A 24571-nucleotide genomic window follows, 5' to 3' on the forward strand; every position below is an offset into this window, starting at 1 on the left:
ATCCAAAAATGAGCATCTAAAATGAATAGACATTTCTAAGAGGAAGAAATACAAATGGCAAATTAATACATGAAAAAATGTTCAGCTCACTGGTCCTTCAAGAGATGCAAATTAAAACAAAACTAAAATTGCATCTCACCCCAGAAAAAATGGCTATTATCAAGAAATCAACCAATAACAAATGCTGGTGGGGCTGTGAGGAAAAGAAACTCTTCTCCATTATTGGTGGAAGTATAGACAGGTGTAACCGCTGTGGAAATCAGTGTAGCAATTCCTCAGAGGTTCCATTTGACCTGAGGTTCCATATTCCCCTTCTTGGTATCTTCCTGAAAGAACTAAAAGCATCATACCACAGCAATACATGCACACCTATATTTATAATAGCACAATTTGTAACAACTAAATCTTGGAAATAGTCCAAATGCCCACCAACAGATGAATGCTTAAAGAAAATGTGGGTTTTTTTTTAACACAATGGAATACTATTCTGCCACAAAAAGGATAAATCTGAGACATTTCTAGGAAAAGTAATGCATCTTAAGATCATACTTTTAGGGTTGGGGATTTAGCTCAGTGGTGTAAGTGCCTGCGTGGAAAGCACAAGGTCATGAGTTCAATCCCCAGTACAAAAAAAAAAAGTTTTACTTTGAAGTGAAATAAATCAGACATATATATTTAAATATCACATTATTTCTCTAGTGTGAGAAACTAAAGGGTAAAAAAGGACCAAAAAGTATAATAGACACTGAGAATTAGGAAGCAAATGTTCAAATGAGATGGAGAATGAGGCAGGGGGAAAAGAAGAAAGAGAAAAAAAGGAGAATTTACAAAAGCTTTGTTTTTGTAAATAAGAGGGGGATGAGGAGTTGACAGGAGGGAGAGGATTAGGGAAAAGCAATCAAGATATACTATGTGCAGGTACAAACTTCCTACGACAAACGTGATCATTATGTACATTGAAAGCATAACGACAAAACTCATTTTAAAAAATAAAAATGAGAACATTAAATAAAAAAGATTGTGATTGTAACATCAGTACTTTCTTGGATCTACAGCTCCTGGTCTGTGCTTTCGGTGACAGGACTGCCAGGTTCCCACAGCCACAGGAGCCGGCTCATTAAAGTGAGAGGACAGCATCAGAAATCCTGCGGTTCTGTTTCTCTGTTTTCCTCCTCATCTTGCTGGGGGACTCCTGTAGCCTTCTACTGTCCTCTGCCCCTGCTGATGTTACGGCAAATCCAACCCCCTCTCGCCATCCCAGTCTGCAAGTCTGCTCAGTTTCTTAGTGCTTCCTGTGATCAAAGGCCAGTGTGCCATGAAGTCAAGGCCCCAGGGTCCCTTACCCAGCTATTTTCCCACGATCTTCACCTAGTTTTCTATTCTTGTTCCTTATAGAAGCACCCTAAATTTTACATGTCACGCCCCAGCAGCCCCGATGCACCCTGGAGTCAGTGGACTGCTCCAGCCCTGAGGCTCGATCTGAACTCAACACATGCTGGCCTCTCCTGACACTGCCAAGCCCCTTACTTGCCCATGGCTGGACCTGATTTCTAGGCCACGGCTGCAACCTCTTCATCATATTTCACAGAAGCAATACAGGAATCCGGGGCGACACTCAGTTCCAAGAACACTCATTAGGCTTTAGGATCCAAAATCCTAGTGACAACCATAATAGGTAAAAACACTTCCTCAATAATTCCTGGTAGAACACTGAACAGACAGCTCTCCAACAGTAAAAATGCATGCATATATATATACAGTCATAATTTAACTATAAAGGTTATAAATCACACTGGTATAAAGGACATGTAGCATATAATTTCCAAAAACTACTATTGAGCTTTATTCTGTCCCTTATTGTAAGTTGCATGCATCCAACTAATCATCACAGCACACTTTTGATGACTGTGCCAAATTCTTGTATGCGAAACCGACCTATAGCTCGAAAGAGGAGGACAGTCCTGACGTGACAGTGGATATGGTTTTTACAGTGAGGCACAAATGAGAAAGCAGGAAAGGATCATTTTAGTGAGCATCTTGTTCAGTGCAGCACCCACACATGCCCACCTGGCCTTGTGCTGGGGTCAGCAGATGAGTATGACATGTGCCTGCCTTCCATCCTACAGAAAAGTAAGACTTAAAACAGCAACTATCCTGATAAGAATCTAGGATTACAATTAAATACGCAATTTCTGGCAGAGTAGTTTAAATGCTTTGGCAGCTTCAGTTCCATAATTCATGTAATTGTAACTGATCATTATGACTTTAGAGTAATTTATACGTAGGACTATATTCACATAAACAGGATAAAAGCATTTTTCTGAAACATTAGAACAAAAATTAACTGAGCATTTTCAAACCTAAAGCACCTCTTTTACCTCCAAAATTAAAACAGAAAACTCTATTATTTTTAAATCTTGAAAAATTTAAATGTCCTTATATAAATGAAATATGTATTTTGTTATAGATACTTCCCAAGCCAGAAAGGATCTAAAGTAGGAAAGAAAGGCGTGTGTTTTATACACAGAACACTAATGTGCCATAATCAAGACACTTGTTTACAAGTTTAAACAAGGCTAATTCTAAATGAAAGTAGGTCGAGTTCAGAGGTTAACTTGGATCTGCATTTCATGATATTGTAGTTCTCAGAATAATAGATTAAGACATCAAGTAGAAATTGCATGGAGGGCTGATTATGCAAAATGCCCGGGGCTCAGAACCCAGAACATGATTCCTTCTGCACTGGAGAAGCACTGGCCTGGCCTCCTGCTTCTCACTAATTCCTTAACCCCACCCCAAAGCACCTCACTTCCCACTCACTTTCTTTTGGCTAGTGATTTTCAGCATCTACAGGAACTCCCCAGTCTGCAAGGCTGGCCTCTCCTTGCCTATTAAATTCATTACACAAACCTCAAGGAGAACCACAGACAAAAGCAAAACCACAGCCCATTGTGGCTGGACCACAGGTCTCCAAGTTGCCAGGGAAGGAAGGAGGTGGCTGGGCCCAGAAGGCGTCACGGCCTGCTTCACTTCATCCTCTTCTGCAGAGAGGAAATGAAGACTGACAGGCCCCATTGCAGAACAGAAAACCTCTGCACCTGCTCTTCGAATGCTGCACACACAGCCAGTGCTCCTCCAAGGAAAATCCCAGCCAGGGAAATATGCGCGCACATGGACACATGTACACATGTGTGTGTACGTGTGCCTGAGTGTTTACACATGCACACTCAGCACAGTGTTGAGCTACTCTATTACCAAAAAATATTCTCCTTTAACAGGAATTCAATGCCTGCTAAAGTCACATCGACTCAGAGTTAAAAATTCCAGTGATTATTACTGAAGAGAAATCTCAAATACAACCATTTTCCTTCCTGGCGCGAAAGTTCTCAATACATTTGTTTGATACTTCTGTTTGTAGGTTTTTAAAGCAAAATCTAAACATTAGGAAAATGTCTTCTCCATATATGGAAACTACTCCAAACAAAATAAAGCAGAATCACCACGAGGAAAAGGGCTTAAAAAATTCTAACTGTATCTATTTTCAAATATTCAAACTCATTTCTAACCCTAAAAATAATTTTTACTAACTTTGAGTATCAAAGTGACCATATGTATTGTATAAACTATGAAAATTCTAAGCTACTTTCATAACATTTTTAATGTTTTATATTACAAAATAAGTATAAGTGCCCAACACATTTTACTATATATTTTTAAATGCTCTAAAATGAGTACATACTAATGAAATAAGTGTTTTGAAAAATATTTATAGTAAACTAATTGCTTTATTTTGAGGTGAGATGAAGTAGATAGAAAGTAAAAGATTCAAAGATGTCATTACTGATGAGTTTATCCAGCATTTCCTGATTGCCATCCTTTCCTATGCATAAGATGCCTGGCATCCTATGAGATGATCTATAAGGAAATACTAAAGGTGTCAGATCGCCCTGTACACGAATACTACAAAGACACAGTCAATTTGCTTCCTAAAATAAATAGGTTTAGCAACTCTCCAGATCAAATATATACAGGTCTCCCATCCATACAGTAAATTCCAAACTCATTAGCGCTACAGAAAAGTCCCTTTCCAATCCCACCTCTTATGGTTTGGATCGGTAGTGTCCTCCAAAGTCTTACGTGCTAAAAGGCGTGGTCCCCACCTGGTAACACTACGGGGGAATGGTAGAGCCTTTAGGAGGTGGAGTCCAGTTGGAGTAAAGTCATTGGGGCTGTCCCTACAAAGGGTGTGTTGGGATTCTGATCCCCTTCCTTCCTCCTTTTGCTTTGCAGGTCCATGACGTGAAAAGCTTTGTTCTACCATATGCTCCCCCACTGTGTTTACCCTCATCACAGGCTCAAAGCAACAGAGCCAAATGACCATGGACTGAAATCTCAAAAACTGTAAGCCAAACCTTTCCTTTTTCTGTTTATCTCGGGTATTTGGTCACAGCAACAGAAAGCTAATATACAGTCTAGCACCATGCTTTGTCTTATATCATTTAACTATCCTCCACGCTATTGCCAGTCCAGATGGGCCACTTACCAATCCAAATCTTGTACTTTCCTTACTTGTATTATGCTTGTGTTGCTTCATGCATTCATCCATTCAGCAAATATTTGTAGTAAGGTGCTAAATATATACAAGTTTATAAAATGAGTAAGATTCTGCGATTTCACTGCCAGATTCCAATGTTCAGCCCGTCCTGTATTTTTCCTGGGAGAAACTCTACCTATTCATTTTATTCCAAGTCCTCTCCAAAGATTCCCCAAACTTGTATGAAGATAAACAGCTCACTGCTTGGTATTCCCACAGAACTCTGTTTATTATTCATCTGGGCATCCATGTCAGGTGGAAACGCTATGTATTTCCAGTAACATATATTTATGGATAGATGAATCTGTGCGTGTGTATAACTGTGTATGTGTATCCTCCTCCAGGTTATAAATTCTCTTAGGACACAACTATATCACAGACACGTCTACATTCTGCCACCTAATACCCACCAGTGCTTTGTAAATTCTCAGTGTTTAGTATTTGTTGAATGTAATCAACAATATTAAAAATGATTAATAATATGCCAAGGAGCAGTATTAATTAAACATTTGAAATTCGTCAAAGCTAAGCCTAAAATACTCTAAATTTACAGTGTTTTCTCGGAAAAATACTTTTCCATTCCCGCTGCACATGTTTCTTATCTGAATTAAAACAAGCCTAGTTTATCATTCGTAGCTGTGCCCAAACATTTATTTCTAGTCGGCCATTGGAAGGGTGGTGTGTGGGTGACACTGATGGAGTACAGAAAGGCAGCCAGGTGTGGTCTCTGTGGCATTTCCAAGCACAGTCTGGATCTGCTACTACACATGGGAATTTAGAAATGGAGTCACACAGCCACCATACAATCACATCGTTTTTCAGAAAACAAAACGACTTTCTCATACGTATTTGTCTACCTATATGTGTTCAAAGAACAGCCCTGCTCAGGGAGAAACACTTGTCAAGCACATTCAGGTAAAGTGGCACTAACACAGGATGGCAAAGATTTGCCCTTCCTCGGACGCTGTAACATTGACATTGTTGATCTTATTCATTTAGAAACCAACCACTGTGGTTTGTACCATCATTAAAATCTGCATTTCTACATTTAGTGGAGATGTATGGCTTTGGTTTGTTTTAAGTTTGACCTTTCCATTGAGATTGACAACAGCGCAAAGTCAGAAAGGGAGAAAAATTAGAATCATGTCCTTTATAACAGCTACAAATAAGCAGGAGATCAACAAAAAGACTTTTCTAAAAGATCAAATACCACTCACAGAGACTTCACCTTTAAAAAGACTTTTTGTATTAGTGTTTCATGGACATTTAAAAATGTATTCCCGTCCCAGTAAGCTCGAGTGATAACACACTTGTTTCTGACACTCAACTCAAGGGCCAGCCACACCATTACTCCTCCATGAAAATCTGTCTACCTGCCACAGTAGATACTTATTCTGTGGATCACGGTGACAGGTCCCACACCAACACACAGTACGTGTTATCACAATAAATGAGACCCTATCATTTAGTCTAATGTTTTCACATAAGTTCTTGGAGTTCAGACTGAATCTTATTCTTCAATGTAATTCTATCACTTCTCAATATCCAACAGAGAGCAATTCCTCAATTTAAAAAATCTTCAAATGAATGCAGAAATGACGTCACTCTGAGGCACCAATTCTCAGGTAAAACAGTGACATTTTTTTAAGTTATTTCTGCAGAGCATCAAGACCACATGGAGATCCAACACCTCACAGTCCTCCACCACATGTAAAAGTTACTGCCATCAATCATCATAGACACACTGAGCACATGCGATGTACTGTGTATTTGTCTAGGTACTTTATAATACTTAACTAAATGCTCACAAAAATTCATACAGTTGTCATCTCACTGTACTTATGGGAATTGAGGTCCTGAGATCACATGTTAAACGCCACAGAAATACCCCAGAATATTGCAGACAGATTTCCAAAAGTTTTTAAATATGCATTTTATTAGACTCACTAAATCTTTGAGAATTTAATGGCATTCTTGGAAAAAGTTTGTTGATGTAAAACCTATGTAAAATTATTTCTCTTTTGTAAAAGTACAATTCAATTTTGAAAAGTGTATATAGCCATATGCCCAGAATCATAATCAAGATATACATCTCTATCATCTCAAAAATTTTCCATGTCCCCTCCTGTATCCAGTCCTATCCTTCCCAGCATGCAGCAATCACTGATGTTTTCTATGTCATTATAACTTTGCCTTCTTCTAGAATGTCATATAAATGGAATCATACACAATGTAGTATTTCATGTCTGGTTTCTTTCATTTGGCATAATGCTGCCAGGGTCCATCCAGTATGAGTGGTATATTCTTTTTCATTGTCCAGTTGTTCCATAGCATGGATACATGTCACTCAGGTTGCTGTTAGTTAAGAACTATCTTAACTAAAGCACTTATGCATATTCGCACACAGGTGTTTCTATGAAGGTATACTTTATTGCCTTTTGTGTAGAGACCTGAGTGGTACTGTTTGGGACACCAAGTTTATGGTCCAGTCCTCAGCTGGGCCTTCCATGCCCAGAACCATGCTGACTCAGTTCAGCTGGGCACTCCCACTTAAATTGACAATTATTTTCTCTACCACAAGAGTCTATTTCCCAGGTAAATATAACTCTAGTAACTCAATTTCTGTATGTGTTTATAATTTTAACAGCAAAAATAGACAATTTTAAAAACACAATTCTTTGCAATTGTGATATTAGAAATAAATAAATGCATCTTTGAGTAAACAAATCAAAATTTATGTATACCTCTCAAAAAAAAAAGCTGAGAGTAATTTTTGTGAGGAGTCTATGCTTATGTCTAACAACTGTGGTGCCACACATACAATCAAGGTATCAGTGAACTGAGTTCCTTGCAAGTGTGCATTCTTAACAAAATCAGCTTCACAATTCATACATAGTCACGTTGTTTCATTTTTTATTTAATTGTTCATATTTGGAGCCTAAAATAGGACTAAACTATCAGTTTATTTTACTACCAATGAGTTTCAACTGTTTCTGAATCCCACCACAGTTGCTAAATATGCCATTCTGGTTATTCAAAGCAACTTAAATTTATTTCAAAAAGTATTCTGAGTAAGAAAACTGACATTTGATTAAATGACAAAGCTTCACAATATCCTCTGTTGGGGCTGGGGTTATAGCTCAGTGGCACAGTGCCTGCCTGGCAAGCATGAGGTTGAATTTGGTTCCCACTACCACAAAGAAAAAAAATGCCCTCTGTTTTATTAAAAGGAATAAAAGTTTGGGATCCCAAGAATATACCTGAAACTACAATAGCAAAGTATACACTCAGCAGACTTTGATATTGTAAAAACTCCTGAAGACCTAAGCCAATAAGCAACATTGTTTTTGGAGTCTGTAACACAGTAGTAATCACATACAGTTAACGAAAACTAAAAATGTCCCCTCATTTTCTTGCTCCCTCCCTTGTTTCCCTTCTTCTGACTCCTCTCCCCTCTCTTCCTCCCTCCTCCTGTTTTACCAATACATCACTGGGCCAGAGTTACATCCCCAGACAGGCTAGAATGTGCTAGACTAGAATGTGCTATCTGGGAGGGAAGACTTAAACTTGAGTTTACATCTAGCCCTTCTTTCTGTTTTGAGACAGGCTCTCACTAAATTGTTCATGCTAATCTCAGAGTTGCAAACCTATTGCACCAAGCCCAAATGTAATGTTTTTAGATAGAATAGCACAATGATACAGCCCATGGGCCAGGGGGCAGTGTACCCAGTTTCCAAATGAATTTTGTTAATCGTTACTTGTTATTATGTATATTACCTCAACTTTTAATCTTCATTCTCCTCATCTATGAAACAGGAATGGAAAACATAATCTCAACCACAGGAGACTGTCATAAGACCTAAATTAAATGATGTGGTAAAGCACTCTTCCCAAATAATAATAATAAATGCAGAAGTGTTATAATTTGGATTATTTAAGACTGTTGGATAACTTGTACAACTCTGACTTTAAAATGAATGTCGGAGAGAATGGAAAACAGTATTTTAACTCTCCCTTCTCTCTTCATAAAGAGAATAAAGGAGGTGAAAAACATAGCTAAATGTATCCATAACTAACATAGGATCCAATGAAGAATATACCTAAGTATCACAATTAATCAAATCAAAGCACAATAAAAAGAATTTCAGAATTACAGATCTTGCTTTTGCAGTTTGCCAGCTTTCAAAAAAAAAAAAAATCTGCACCCTCCCCTTGACTCCAAAAATTACTTTTAATATAATTTAGCATGTCCATCTAAAACACAGCTATGTTGCAAGTGATGAAAAATATTATACTTATCTGGGAACAAGTGTTAGACATGTCCTAGTCACATGTTCTAATAAGTGATCAGAAGAACTGAGGATCCATTTTGCATGTCCATATAAAGATATTAACAGAGATAAATGCACTGGCCCAAAATGTGCCCAAACAGTGGCAGTTTAAAAGCTCTGATTTTGAATAACCACAATAAAACAAAGGTAATGTCACCAATGACTTCTGACTCTTTGCCACCTCTTGATATTGAAGGAAGTCTCAAAGAGTAAATTATTTTGCATGCCCTTTGTCTCATCTCTAATGTACCGAGCAGGCAACAGACATAGCCTAAACTTTTTCCTACTATACCAGCCTAAGAAAACTAGAGATACAGGGCATGTATGTGATCCCAAGTAACAACAAATCCCATTCATTCTTCAGATGCCTATAAATGTCAGTGATATAATTAACAACTTATCAAATTAACATACAATTAACAACTTATCAAATTATCAGTTTCTTCTTTCACATTAGCTGGCACTATGCACCTTAACCTGATCCTGTAGGAAACAAGTCCTAAGTATTGCCTTGAGGATTTTTTTATGTAAAATATTTTCCCTTCATAAAACTCATCTATAACTTTATTACTTTCTGGCCATGAAAATATTGCTACTACTTAAAGCAGTACTATTTTTGTCAATCAAGACCTTCCCAGAGGAGCGCTTTATAATATAGCAGTGTTGCATTCTACGCTGATACATGGTTAAAGTGGCTATATCTTTATTGCATGATTGATGGCTCGCTTGGGAAGTGCTGGGTGTATCCATTTCTGCAAACTCAGCTGAGCTTAACACCTGATTTACCTATTTCTCCAGAAAATTCTATTACTCTACCCCATTTTTAATCTTTGCTTGGATGAGTTTTTTAAAAATCCATCTATTTGACCTTCCAATGAATGTTTAAATGTAAATCAAGGTTGTTAAATTAATATTTCTTACTGAGTATTCGTTTTATCTTTGTTACATATTGAGCTGTTATTGCTATGCAAAGCCAAAGATTCAAATTAAAATGAAAGCCACTTCAATGTATTTTATAAGAGTTTTCAATTTGACATGCACCTGGCAAGCAGCCCTATCTGTATCTTTCACCAAAGGTCTGGGAGGGGGTGGGCTGGTTTGGGACAGGAAGAGAGCAGACAATGGGAGAAAAAGGAAGAGCAGAAAGTGTGAGGAAAAGGGTGAAAAATGAATCTTCAGCATCTAGAGGAACCTCCTCTGCTGAACTGGGGAGTTTATGCCTCCTTGTTCAAACACAAACCATCTGTGTAAGCCAAGAACACTAAATTATTAACTAAAATTACATGGCTGTTGCCTTGAGTCTGAAGCTGCCAGACTCCGTCTGAATGTAGACAGACACCACACCTTCGAAAAGTTACGGGCAGAAGGTTAAAAGAAAGGATACCAGGAGGATAATTGTTGAAGTGGCTACGCACTGAAGCCAAACAGCAGGCATTACTCACGAAAGAAAAGATAGACTGTAATTATGTTCTGGGAGTAAGATTATCATAAATACCTCATCTGGTCGATTCCAGAGACATCATTTCATGTTTTACTTCATCAAAACTACCTACAAATGGTTTCATTTAAGAAATTCATTAATGTAATAGATCTCAACATGAGGCAAGGTTAGAAAAATGTGTTTATGTTTAAGTCACTAAAAAGATATTCCATAGACTTAAATATCCATTTCTGACAAAAGTTCCTACAAAATTAGGAACACAAACGTGTATGCTTAATGTTTAAAAGGTTATCATAAACCTTTGAGAGCCATGGACAGAATAACCACAAAATCCTTATAGTATTTTCATTAAAGTTTGGACTACACTAAGGCTGCCTAATTGCAATTATTATTCAACACTGTTCTATAAATTCTAGCTAATGCATTCACACAGAACAAAGGAATGAGAGCTGTAATTTCTGTAAAATAAAGGATAATGTTGTGTGTATAATTATATTTAAAATTAGAGCTTTATGTTACATTAAAAGAAATTTCAGATAGATTACAGTTAAACATAAAAACAAAACCCCAAAAATAGGAGACAGCTATATATTAACTTATTATGGATTAGCGAATAGATTTATAATGATAAAATCAATCATAAAAATAAAGATATATTTTCTTAATAAAAAGGGAAATCTAAAAGGCAAACAATTTAGTAAAACATTTTCAATTGAGGCAAAATGTTTTTATTAAAGAGTTTCTTAGGGCCAAGGATTTAGCTCATGGCATAAACACCTGCCTGGCAAGCACAAGATCATGAGTTCACCCTGGCACCAAAAAAAAGAAAAAAAAATTCTTTAAATTTTGAAATGATACTCACATAACCAATAGAATAGCAAGTAGAGAAGCTAATAATTTAAGATAAGATCTTTGTCTTGATTACTTTTCTTTCATCACTGAGACAAAATTTTTGACACCCAAAATGAAGGAAGGAAGGGTTTATTTAGTTCGCAGTATGTAGAGGTTTCGGTCCATAATCAGTTGGCTTCAAGGCATGGTGGCTCATGGCAGAGGGGCAGCAGTTCATGGTGATAGAAGACAGCAAAAACAACAAAAGCAAAAAAGGGAGGAGCACAGAGAGAAGACTCTCTCTGTCCATTATATTGTATGTAGGCCACATTCACTTGGGGATAGCACTTACACCCATAATCCATGGACCATGAATCATTCACAAACCCTAGAAGCCCATCTCCATGACTGCATAAAGCTTTGGGGGAACATCTAGACTCAAGCCATAACAGTCTTCATATTGGGAAAACTTTATAATCATTAAGTTATATACAGTACCATAAACACTAGCTAGATGTTTTGAGTGATTACAATGTATCAGATATTGTATGAGGCCTTTTTCTGATAATGGTTCATTGATTCATCACAATAGCCTTAAGATTATTGATGTTCAAATTAGACCCATTTTGTAAATGAGGACCTTCAGGTTTAGGAAGGCTAAAGAAGTTGTCTAAACAAATAGCAAAGAACTCAACTCTAACTCAATTCTTTCTGGGTCTATACTATGTTTCTTGAAAGAAATAGCTTTAAAAGTACTATGTACGATAATATATAAGAATTTTATAATTCTAGACATTCAATAAAATCCATAAAATTCTTTTTGAAAATTATTAGTACACTTTAGATACACATAATGATAACATTCATCGAGAATTTGTACCTGTATATATTTCTTCTTCTTTTTTTTCTATTTCTCTCCCCTTTATTAAATCCCTTCCCCTCACCCTTATTTAAAAATATTTGTTTCCATTTTTTTCTTCTATTCTCTCCCCTCGCTTGTTTCTCTTCCCATTGGAACATTTTCTTCTTATTTCTCAATATCTGCCATCCATTTGGATCCTCATTTACACTTTCTATTCTCACACAAGAAAAACAATGAAGTACTTAAACACATGTGTCCAATTTATTTCAGTTATAAATATGGTCCCAAGGTGCATCTATTTACCTGAAAATTTCTCATATTTACCCTTTTTTATGGAAGAGTATAACTCCATTATATTTAAAAACCACATCTTCTATGAACCTATAAAATCCTAAATTAAAATATCTTGTTTGAGAAAATCTTTGCAACTTCCATGAAATAATGATTATTGTCCTTAATGTCACAAGTGCTCTTGCAAAGCAAAGGGACCTGGTCTAAAAAACTGTAGAAAAAAATAAGTAAACACCATGAACAGGCAATAAACAATTACAATACCAAAAACACAAACTTAAAATTATATAAAGTGTTTGTCTAAGAAATGCAATTTAAAGGATGAAATGCCATTTCTCAAATATGACATTTTTAAATGATGAAAATTATAATAATAAATAGTAATGTGGGTGAAGTTTTAATCCAGTAAAGGAATGCTTAAATTAATCATGACTGACTTAAGATTGAATATGCTATAGTATTAAAATCATTTGTCGGGGCTGGGGATTTAGCTCAGTGGCATAAGCGCCTGCCTTGCAAGTGCGTGGTCGTGAGTTCAATCCCTGGTACCGGTAAAATAAAAATAATAAAATAAAATAAAAATAAAAATAAAATAAAATCATTTGTCACAGAAAAGCATAATGGGGAAATGTTGGTTAAAGGGTACAGGGTCGCAGGCAATATAGATAAATTCTGGAGACATACTATATGACATGAGGTAGTGGATAAGTTAATAAGCTTGATATAATCTTTGAAGATGAATACATATATCAAACCTCACATGGTGATACTAATTTTGTTCTTGTCAGCAATTGTGATACTAATTTTGTGCATCTCTGAAAAGCATGTTCTTACCAGTACAGCAATGTAGTATGACGTTAGTAATTTTAACACAGGCTATTTAAAATTTCTCTCAATTTTCTTCACTGTTTTTCAAATTTTCTCAGTTCATAGCCTTAGTTTTTCAACAGAACCTTTTTTAAAATTTTGTTACACACATGTTTATGTATTCACCATCAATAAAAACACATTAAAATGGAAATTTCCTTTATGGAGTCTACAAAGTAACCTCATGTATATTATACTATTTAATTCCTATTAAAAACTGTGAGATAGATATTGGCACCATCTTCTCTTAATGATCAAATTTTTTCTATTTTATACTGACAAAACATAGTGTAGAGCTGACCCCAATTGCAGGCAGTAAAGGGGGTCCTTAAAACTTTTCATTGGGAGCATGTCCTGACAATAATTTTAAATAATGTCCCAGAACAAAACGAAATCTTTTGCTGGCCTAAATAACTGCTGCAGTTACCACTGAGTTTTCAGAGTCTGTAATTAGCATTTCTTATCACTTGTCTTAATGAGCATCACCGATCATCTGTCTTTTAATAAACATTACAGACTTCATGGGAGCTAGTTCAGAGACCTTCAGTTATACGTCTGACCCCAAACCCACAGCCTTGGTTACAAGAGTCTTTCAAGAAAGTAACTTTGTAAAGCCACCCTGTCTTCTTGACAGTACTACATATTCCTCAGTTAAGCTATCAATTTGAAATATAATAATGATAGCACCATGACTTGTAAAACATGAAAAAAATAAAACTTGGGATTGCTTCAAGTGTTGTTGAAGTTTGTGATCATAGTAGTTTTTTGTGTGTTCATTTGTTTTTTGATTTTCTGAGACAGAGTCTCACTATGTAGTTCAGGCTGTCTTGAACTATTATTATATTCCAGGCGGACCTCAAACTCATAGCAATTCTCTTGCCTTAGTCTCCTGAGTGCTGAGATTATAGACATGCACCATTCTGCCCAGTGGGGAATTTTTATCTGTGTTAAAAATTTTATTGTTATATGATCATTTGAAGTTTTCATCTGCTGAAAATTTTAAACAGTAAGAATACAAATTGCAAAGTACAAATGCTTTTAAGTGCATATACAATTCAATAGGGAAAATATGTTTTGCTAAATTTGAATACTTTATAACTAAAATATATCCATTTTTTAATTGTTCACTGCTTTAAAACTACAAACAAATCAAGAAAATAATTATTGTGTATTATTACATGACTATTACTGGTATGTTCCAAATGAAGCAGGTTTTATTTTGCTTGTACTTATAATGCTATAGAAATGCAACAATAAGCTTTTTGGTGACCTGAAAACCATTTATTTCAATCAGAAGCAATAGTGAAATCTCTTTAAACTGTGAGATGTCACTTAGTCTTTGTGTAAGACAGATTGCATGCCTAATGCCTTTTGGCAAGAGTTGCGGTTATAGGCCCTTAATAGTTTTTATATTGACTAGAAACAAAGATTCCCGTTCTTTTCCCTGGACTCCCAAGTCCAAATCAGCAGTTATCTGAAATAGCAGTATTTCACAGAAATTAGAAAAGAACCGATAAAACTTTTGAGCTCAGTACTACTAGTTGTAAAAAGCTGTCGCTGCAGCCAAGGCCTCCGTGCGATTTCTAAGCCTACACGGGTTATAACCTGGAAGAGCTATGACCATCGTGGTTCTTGGTGTGCTTTCCCTGACCATGGACAACACTTTTCCAAATGCCTCAGCTCTTGCTGATCTCAAGGACCAGCTCTGGTCTAAACCACACTATCCGATTTACCCTTCTTTAGGACAATTCTCTTTAGAGCACATGTCTGGTGACCTGGAATCTGAGCATTTACACAATCTGGAAATAATTCTATTTTTATCAAAATACATTTCTTCTCTTTTTTACATTGTGCGGCTCATACTGCCTAAGAAAAAACATGACCCTCTTCTCCTGAGAGGACAGCCTGAATTCTGTACTCCTGACTGTAGCAACTTTCTTTCACTCAAGAGTGAGGAAGGGAGAATGAGTTCAACTATAAAACTTTAAGACTTCACATGGCAATGCAGGGAAGAGATTTCTAAGAACCGCAGGACAAGCAAGTACAAAGTCCTGAGAACACCATTACGCTACCCAAATGCTTAGTAACACCCTGAGCGTCACTCAGTTTACTGATGGCTGAGCGGTTTTACCTAACTCCTCCCCACCATGAGCACCTTCACAGCAGTTACATACTGGAGGACACAGTGACCAGTCACTTGGATGTCACAAATATTAGGGAACAGACTTTTACACTTTGAAGAGCCCTTTAGGGAATTCCCCTGTCTATAAACATGGATATATACTAAGTGTATGGACTTGCCACCACTATAGATAATCCAAAGGGTGTTTGCAGGCATATATTCTGGAAGTGCTTTGATTATGCATTATAAGTAATGCATTATCGTCCAATGGACTGTTTTAAAGGTCACAATCTAATCTTGAAAATCTGAATTTTAAATATTATTTTTAAAAATCATTTTCATGATTGCATCCTCAGGTACACAGACCATTTATTGGACTAAAAATCTGCGGTGGGTTTATTATCAAATACTCATAGTGAAATTTAGATAGCAGGCTTGTCTGCATTCAGCTTGTGTGTGTGTGTGTGTGTGTGTGTGTGTGTGTGTGTGTGTGTGTGTAGGCTTTCATATACAATAAGGACCTCAATAAGAGCCTAATATAAGGTAACAGAGGTGAGCACTCACCTGAGCCAAGATATTCACCTGGCAAATGCTCTTCTCAACACCTGTCAAGAGCTCAGGGTTAGCTTTCAGCTGGCAGGCACAGCAATACACCTTCACCACTGCACCTCACAGGCACCTCAGTTCTCCCGCTCCACACCACAGTTTACTCTGCAGGGACCTTTCTCACTTTTCCCTTCTACAAGTCCTCACACTAGCCCATTGTATCAATGATATGCTGCTCAGACATAGAAGGAAAGCTGAAGCAACTAGTTTAGATGTATCAGTAGGACATTTGCATGTTGTAAGGTAGAAAATGAATGTTAAAATTTAGAGGACTTCTACCACAATGAAATGTTTGGGGTCCAGTGGTGAAGGGTAAGTTGTTGCACCTGGCCCTCCTAAATGAGGAAAGAAGCATAATCTCCAATATGCACGTTTGGTTTGGGACACAACGTATTTCACAGGTAAATGCATTGTTCTAACCCATTTACTATGTGACTCAAAAAGATGTTGGTTTTGAGAGGGACCCAGAACATGGAAAGGCTCTGCAGCTGCTCCAGGCTGCTCAGCCACTTGGGCCAGGGGCCCCATCAGATTCAGTGATGCTTGAGGTGTTCATGGCAGGTAAGGGGGCTGTTTGATGGGTCACTATAGATGAATCACAGTGCAGGATCTCAGGATTTTAGAGCAAGACTCTGCCATGCCCATCATCCTGGACTGGTAGCTTCTAAAACTGTGAAAGAATAAATTTCTGTTGTTTGAAACACCCCGTTTGTGATATTTGTTGGGGCAGGCATAGGCAACAGACACAAATGTTAATCTAATGACTTCATGAGTTTAAACTCATCTTCTTATCGTAACAACTCTGTGAGGTAGTCACTAGTGTGGCCCTTCTTTTTAAAGCATCCAAAGGTGACCTAGCACAGAATAGAGCTATCACTTGAATTTTGGTTCTGAGCCTGTACTCATAACCACGACACCAGCAGAAAAGAGGCATGTGAACATCTAGTGCTCCTTCTCGATGCAAGAACTCCATGAGCTGCCAGAACTCACAGAAACCATGTTTTCTTAAGCTGAGATCCATTCCAACTCCCTGCTAGTGAGGAAAGGCGGCGAGTGCAGGAACAGCAGGTGACTGCTTAGTGTGTGCCTGGAGAGACGCCTGGGTTATCCGCTCACAGCTGATGTTTTATGATAATCCATTTGGTTCACGGTTTTGGGCCCACTGAGAAAGAGCACCTCCTCAAACTGTGCACCCAGGTTGCTTAACCTGTCGCGTTCAACTTGTGCAGAGATATTCTTCAAAATGTCCTGCAGGACCAATATTTTAATTTCTGGTCTTCTTTCAATCACTTTTTAAGGAATAAACCTATTTTGATATTTAGATGTCATTAATTATTACATTCAAGTTTCCACAAGCTTGACATTTTTACCATTTAAACAAAAGTCCAAAATTGTATGATCCTTGATGTTTGTAGGAATAATATGCACCTTGGAAATAGTGCAACTACTGCATGGCAAGTACTGGGCTTGATGTTCCACATACAACCAAGAACTGTATCCCTGAAATCTTAACTGTAAACACCAAGAAAGCAGTAGCCCCGCCACCAGCCAAGCTCATCTCCTCCCGATCCTTTCCTGCCATAGTTTACAATCAGGAACTTAGAACAAAAAACCCTAAACAGATCTAGGCCGAGGGTACTGACTGAGTTAGAAACACTGCATTTGCCAGCTTAACTCTGTCCTGGTAATCTCACAAAGGCAGAAGGAATTCTTGGGAGGGGTTACGCTTACTATAATTGCAGCTTTTGCTAAGAAGGAAGACAAAACTTCAAAAGATACAGTATATCTTTGCCAACCTCTCTTTCCTTTCTATAGCCTTTTTCTGAATGCTCCACACACAGAAGTCTTCCTGCCACCTTTATCTCTCCAGATTCCTTCGTCCTGGGACATCTCTCGAGAGAACTCATATAGAGCCTTATTGCCACTGAGATTGTTAATTAATTCAATCAATGAATGAAGATTAACCCTCCTACAGCGTTATTAAATAAGATTATACTACTCAACCAGTGTCAATTGGTAGATGTGGCAAGGAGATACTTTCAGTGAAGAAATTCAGAAGCCATCCACTCCCTACCCTAGGATCTATCTCTGCATTTTCAAATCCACTGGGAAAGTAACACCTTTACAGCCCCATACCTGTTACACCTCCCCCAAACCCCACATACAAGCACTGTCACAACAAAACGTTACAGGTAGTCACTACCCTGCAGTACAAACATATGAACGGTGCTGTGTGTGTGTGTGTGTGTGTGTGTGTGTGTGGTCATGAATAATCCTACGAATTGTACTGTGTAATGTTTATATGTGGCCATAATTATAAACACAGAATGTAATATTTGTATGGTAGGGCAGCATTCTCCTTAAACCTCTAATCTTTCCATCTCCCCTCTTGCATACATCATTTGGTCAGAAAGAAAAAGCAAAGGGCTCTTCAGTGGACCCCGTCAGTTCCAAGGGTCCTAACTTTTCCTCTTTTCCCTCTCTGCCCCTTCCTTAAGTGACCCCTCCATTCCTTCCAGGGCCCGAGGCAGCCTCCCCCCATCTTCTCTATGCCCCTGATCTCTGAAATTCTCTCCTGTTTGCCGTACCTTCCCCCCATCCCCTTCTCTGGCTCCCCGCCACCAACGCACACGCTCCGGCTTCTCTTATTCATAAACACAAATCCACAGAACTCTTTCAACGTCTCCTTTCTTCCTTTAGCTGTAGTCCTAATTCTATCTTCTCAAGGTCCATTAAAACGCAGAGCCACTGCCTGCATTCTCACTGGTCCCCACCCGCCAAGGTCCCCGATGGTACGGTTGCTATGTCCCAAAGATTCCCATCTGTGTCCCACTTGGCCAGTACCTGATCTTGTCTTCAAGTTCCTCCTCTTTGAACTTCTGCTGCCATTACTTCTCCCTGCCTTCCTACTATCTCTCTGCTCCCTGGTCCCAGGGACCTTGCTTGATCCTTGCAAATGAAGCTGAATGCACTGTGTGCTCCTGGTCTTGTGCGCCTCCCACCTAAGACATCAACACAGTTCACCCTTATTGTTCATTCTATTTTATGTCTGCTCTGCTAGACCCTAATTTTCTAAGAGCAGGATTCCTGCCAACCATGACAATCTGGCATAGAGAAGCTTGTTTAAAAAACAACAAGTTTTACAGATACATATTTAATATAAATATATATTTATATAAATATACTTAATATATAAATATATATTTAATATAAATACATAAATAATATATTTATTATAAATATATATATTTAATATAAATATATAAATAATATATTTATTATAAATATATATTTAATATAAATATATAAATAATATATTTATTATAAATATATATTTATTATAAATATATAAATAATATATTTATTATAAATATATATTTAATATAAATATATAAATAATATATTTATTATAAATATATAGTTATATATGTTATATATTATCATAGATAGATGGATGGATAGATACACCCTCATTTTACAGAGGAAGAAATAAAAGCAGTCAAGCTAATTACCTGGCTGATTCTAAGATCTTTCCAAGCTTCTGATTTTCCAAAGCTATAGACTCCCTCTGGGAAACAAAGACAAAGTTACCCTTTTACCTATATTTTAACTTGCTCATCTCTGAACTAGGAAGTCTTAACACTTTTTTCAGGTATTTCGTAGGAAAACACCTCAATTTACACTCCTCTATAAAAGCTTCAGTGTTCCCGCCTTGATCACCTTGGTATAATCCACGCTGAAGCCCTCTAATATGCTCACCCAAGTGCAAAATCACAAAGATCGATGATGGAAACGAGATATGTAAAAGAGACTGAAGTTCCTCTACCAAGCAAAATTTCGCATGCACATAGTGACTGTTCTGATCATGGCAGAGCCAAGGAACCTGGGGGAACTGTAACACAGATCACATTTTAAAGAAGTTCCAGCACTGTTTATAAGGGACCAGGTTGAGTCAGAAAACAAATTCCTCAATCATTTAAAATCAAAATAGCAATGTACATACCAGCAACATATTCCAAATGAACAACATGACCAGCTACTATGCACAGTTTTATGGACACCAATTTTATTTTAATTCCTACATCAGTATGTGCCATTCCTTCTTACATTGAAATGTTTACCTTTTGGTCACTAAGCAAGCCTCTGTGAGCGAGCTAATGAAAACACATCTGCTCTCATTTTATTCTTACAACAACTTGAGGAGAAATAATATGTATAGAAAGTGAGCAGAGGCATATCTTTATATCAAATATTATTGCTGTGGGATTTATATCAAAACAAAGTTGACTGAAATAATGCTTTACATGGAAATTAAACGCGCTGCAATGTGAGCTGAACTTGCACATGCAAGTCTGACCTACAACACTGCATCGCCGTGTCACTCACGGATCTAACCAGGAGTCCACGGTTCAAAGCCTACAGTCAGACCCTGCAATGCCATTTAAATCCTTTTAGCTTCTAAGTTTGGTACTTGAGCCTGTTTGTTTTGGTCCATAAGGGTAAAAGCCAAGATGTGTCCTTCATGTCCACTACCATCAGCCTCCCCCAAGCCCAGCATTTCTGTCAACCCTGCCATGTCCCAGAGTAGTTTTCCTGCAAACTATGCATCCACCTTGGTCACTGTGTTCCTTTGTGGCCAGGACTCGATCTGGACCCTCACCCTGTGCCCAAGTACTATGCCTCCCAGCTCAAGCCCATCTTACTTTCCAGAGGGTTAGTGACAAACATCAAATTAATCTCAGCCTCCTGGTGTGGGGAACTAAGCTCTAATACTGCTGACCAGGGTCCCTTCACCCATACTAGACCCCCTCCAGTCCTGGCCAAGGAAACTGTTCTCTCCCAGCCTCTCAAGCATACCAGTGGTACAGAGCAGGTGAGTGCAATGTATGTTTAATTAGAGGCAAATCATCTTCCTGGCCTGTCCTAAAACAAATTATATTCTCAGGCAGGTTGTCTCATTTGACTTTTTGAGACAGGCTCTTGCTATGCAGTTCAGACTGGCCTTAAGCTCACTTTGTAGCCCAGGCTGGTCTTGAACTTGCAACGCTCCTCCTGCCCCTGCCTTCTGAGTGCTGGGATTACGGGCATGTGCCACCACGTCCAGTTTAATACGATCTCCGAATCTAAACCAACTCAAGGCCCCAAGATACCCATGTGACACTTAGATCACCGTGATGTGCTGACTGTCCCTGCAGCTGAATAGGCTCGCCATCATTTCTTCCCCTGGCTTCTCCAAGTCTCGATTTTCAGGCCGAGGCACTCCTTCTCCCATCGCACTTCGGGCAACCCCGAGGGTTACCCGCTTTTTGCTTAGCGAGGACTTAGAAGAAATCTAACCCGAAGGGACTCAAGGCCAGAGGCGGAGAGCAGGCTGGTGTGAAACAGTGCTGTCTGTTACTTAATTATTCAAAGCCCTCTGTGAATTTCAACCTTTCTCATAGAGCAGCTGTCAGAATTTACACACACACACACACACACACACACACACACACACACACACACACGGAAGAGACCAAAATGCTACTTCCATGTGCTCTGCCCTCCTCTCCCACAGTCGTACCTGCTTCATCTCTTCTGGATCAATAACAAATCAAGCATTGACCCTCAGACTCCCACAGCCAGCCCCACGGTCCTATTATCTGCAGCGTCTTCAGCATCTCTTTAACCCAGCATTCTCACGCTGAAGGGAAGGCATCTCAAGTGGTCCCACACTGTGTTTTGTGGTTCATTGACTTTTCCCCCAGGATGTTCGGGTTAATGGTACATTTCTCGAATCTGCAGCAGCTCTAGGTTTCAGTAATATGGAATCAAGAGCAGCGGGGACTAGTTTGATGAAAGTTCACCAATTTCCCTTAGGAGTTTTTCAAAATTCAGAACAGTAAAGAAAGAAAAGGGAAGGTCGAAAATAAATGTAGGTAACTATTAAGCCTTTTTGTTTTCCTGACACCCTTCAGATCCAAACACTACTATTCTGTTACAGAGACCTTAAGGAATCCGCTTTGCCCACAAACCCAGATCTTAACAGGTGAGTCCCCAAGAGACTATGCTGAGACTTGTCCCAAGTTTGAAGTTAGTATGTGGGTGTGGGATCTGGTCTTTTCAGCCACAGATGACACCAACGAAAAGGAATAAAGAGATAACACAGACAGAATATAGAGAAGAGTCCCAGACACCCAAGCATCCTGGCCTCCCCACGGCTGCCACGCCCTGGCAGAGGCAGCCCGGCCTCGCCCCCTCCCTCGGGCGCCCCTGACCGCCCGGGCAGCGGCCCCTTACCTTGCGGGAGTACGGGGGTTTGCTGAGATGGATGCCGTCACGGACTAGCTTATCCCTGATCATGATCTTCAGCTTGAGTTTAGGGTAGCTCACCAGCTCCCTGCTGCGGGGGGCGGTGGTCTGGGTGCGCGGGTCCCCGCGGGTGCCCTGGGACGTGCCGCCGCATGGCTCCCCCCGGCGGCCGGCCGGGACAGAGTCCACTGGTGGCGAAGCGGGCTGCGGCTCGAGGGTGAAGTAGAGGCCGGCGGCGGCGGCGTCCTGCTCCCGCAGACGGCGCACGGCCTCCAGCACTCGTCGGCGGTGCGCGGGCGCCAGCACCCCGATGGCATCCAGGTCCGGGTCTCCGATCTGCTTGCACACTTCCAGGTCATCGTAGCCGTTATCCACGAAGGACTCCGCGTACTGCGGGAGCTGCAGCGCTTTCAGCCACTCGTAAACTATGTTGGTGCACATGGTGGGGCTGGGGACCCCTCCGGCGGACGCCCTCCTGTCGCCTGGGAGGCACCAGCTCGTCGAACTTTGATCCTCTCCTCCAAGGGGGAAAAGCAAGCACAGTAAAGTTTTCCTGCTAGAGCAGAGTCCGGATGGAGCCCTCAGGAGAGGCCAGGGAGGGAAACGCTTGCTCGCACCAAAGTGAATCCCAGAGCAGCCGCCAGCGCGCCACACAGGGCTGGGCGAGCGCTCCGCTGCGCGCCGCCCCTGGATGCGCAGCCGCCGGGGGAGGGGCGCGGGGGCGGGGCGGGGCGGCGGGCGGGGCCGGCGCGCGGTCAGCGGGGTGCCCCCGGCCCGGACGGTCCCGGGGACGCTGGCCTCATCGCGCCGTCCGAGCGCCGCGGCTGGCGACTGCGCACGAGTCCCGCGCCGGGGAGGCGGCTCCTGTGCGCCCCGGGAGGGAGCCCCGCGTCTCGGCGCGCGCCTGTCACCGTCGTCCTCCTGGAGAGCTGCGGGGCGCTTTGCAGCGGCCGGACTCCGGGCGCTGTCCGCTGGGGGTGGTTTGTGACATTTCTTTTTAACCGGACTTCTGTGACCCGTAGAGTCTCCGCGCTCACTTCTCCCGGAGCCCGTGTGTCGCCGGCGTTGGCGCCCAAGGGCACGGCCCCGCCACCCGCCGGCTGGGCGGTCCCTGCTGCCGGCACCTGGACCCGCGCTGCGCCCTCCTTCCTCAGAGCCCCGCTCACGCGGAAAGCCAGCGATCTGGCTGCTTCGGTGGTCGCCTGAGCTGTGCCCCGAGCGGTGGCGCCTCCGAGGGCGGGTGGGTGCGACGTGGGGACCGCCCGTGTCCAGCTCCTCCTCGCCACAGCTGGGCGCGCCGCGGGCGGGGTGGCTGCGGCTCGTCCTTCCTAACGCCTCAGATCTGCGAAAGTTTGGGGCGGATGGTACTCCCCCCCCCGACCCGGGAAGGCAGTGGCCTGGTACCCTCTCCTGCTTCCTGCCAAGCAAGACCCTCGTCTGCCCAGGCTTCCTCTCAGGCCCGCCACCCGGCCCGGGGCGCGCAGGGTGGATCTGACCCCAGCAAAGTGCCAGGCGCTCAGTCCCCGAACCCGGGGTCACAGCTGGCCCTCCCTTCTCCGCCCCAGGATCGCGTGAAAACCAACACTGTGCACCACCCTGTAGCTAGATTAGAGGGGGACCGGGACAGCTCTCCCGCGGCACTTTCTGGAGAGTAACAAATCAACCGACTTTTCCCGTGGTGCCGTTTAAGGCCAGAGCAAGCTTTGGGGTGGGAACCCCAGCGGCAGGTGCAACAGACCCAGCGCCTGGACCGCACTCCCGGGTCTGACCTGTTGGCAGAAAGGGAAGCGAGCAGCCCTGGGGACAAACTCGCTGTTTCTCCCCTTTTCCTAGAGGTGCGATTCAGCAGCACACCTGAACTCAGGACCTGACCCGACCCTTTTCTGAAAAGTCCCCGTGGGGGTGCCAGCCACTCACCCCGACATCTAGAGGTGAACACGCAGTGCTTCAGAGTCTGCCGCGACTGTATGTGTGGGGGACAGGTCCTTGCTTCGCTAACTCAGTAGAGCTCACAGACCCCTTAAAAATCAGATGGCGCCCAATAAAATACCCCATGGTGGCTCAGCCAAAATGTTCCCTGCAGTTGCAAGGGAGTCCTGGGTTTTGTAACTCCAGATCCTTCAAATTTAAAACGCCTTCCAGGATTAATGGAGAGACACAGGCTCTGAGGCTGCTGGTGGTCCCAGTTCGGGCCACCCAAAGCGCCCTTTCTGGAGCAGGAGCTAAGGTCGCGTGCTTTTAGGGCGACCCTAGTGTAGGGTGCGGGGCGCCCAGGCGCTGGGATGCTGTTCGGTCTTTCCATCGACAAAGCGGGTGCACAGTGCCCTCTCGCGGCCGT

The 24571-nt window shown here is 41.0% G+C and overlaps 1 protein-coding gene across 1 annotated transcript in view; it reads right to left on the reverse strand.

Moving 5' to 3' along the window:
• The window catches only part of Samd5 (sterile alpha motif domain containing 5), a 46361-nt gene extending 22537 nt beyond the window's left edge, over positions 1-23824 (reverse strand). The window contains exon 1 of the mRNA XM_003466358.4: positions 22222-23824. Coding sequence (XP_003466406.1) covers positions 22222-22674 — 453 coding nt within the window. The 5' untranslated portion in view covers positions 22675-23824. The remainder of the gene's footprint in view (positions 1-22221) is intronic.
• Between the last annotated feature and the right edge of the window lie 747 nt (positions 23825-24571).

The sequence above is a fragment of the Cavia porcellus genome, unplaced genomic scaffold (genome assembly GCF_034190915.1).
Source record: "Cavia porcellus strain 051 isolate PalLab524CR breed Dunkin Hartley unplaced genomic scaffold, mCavPor4.1 scaffold_22, whole genome shotgun sequence".
NCBI classification, from domain to species: Eukaryota; Metazoa; Chordata; class Mammalia; order Rodentia; family Caviidae; genus Cavia; species Cavia porcellus.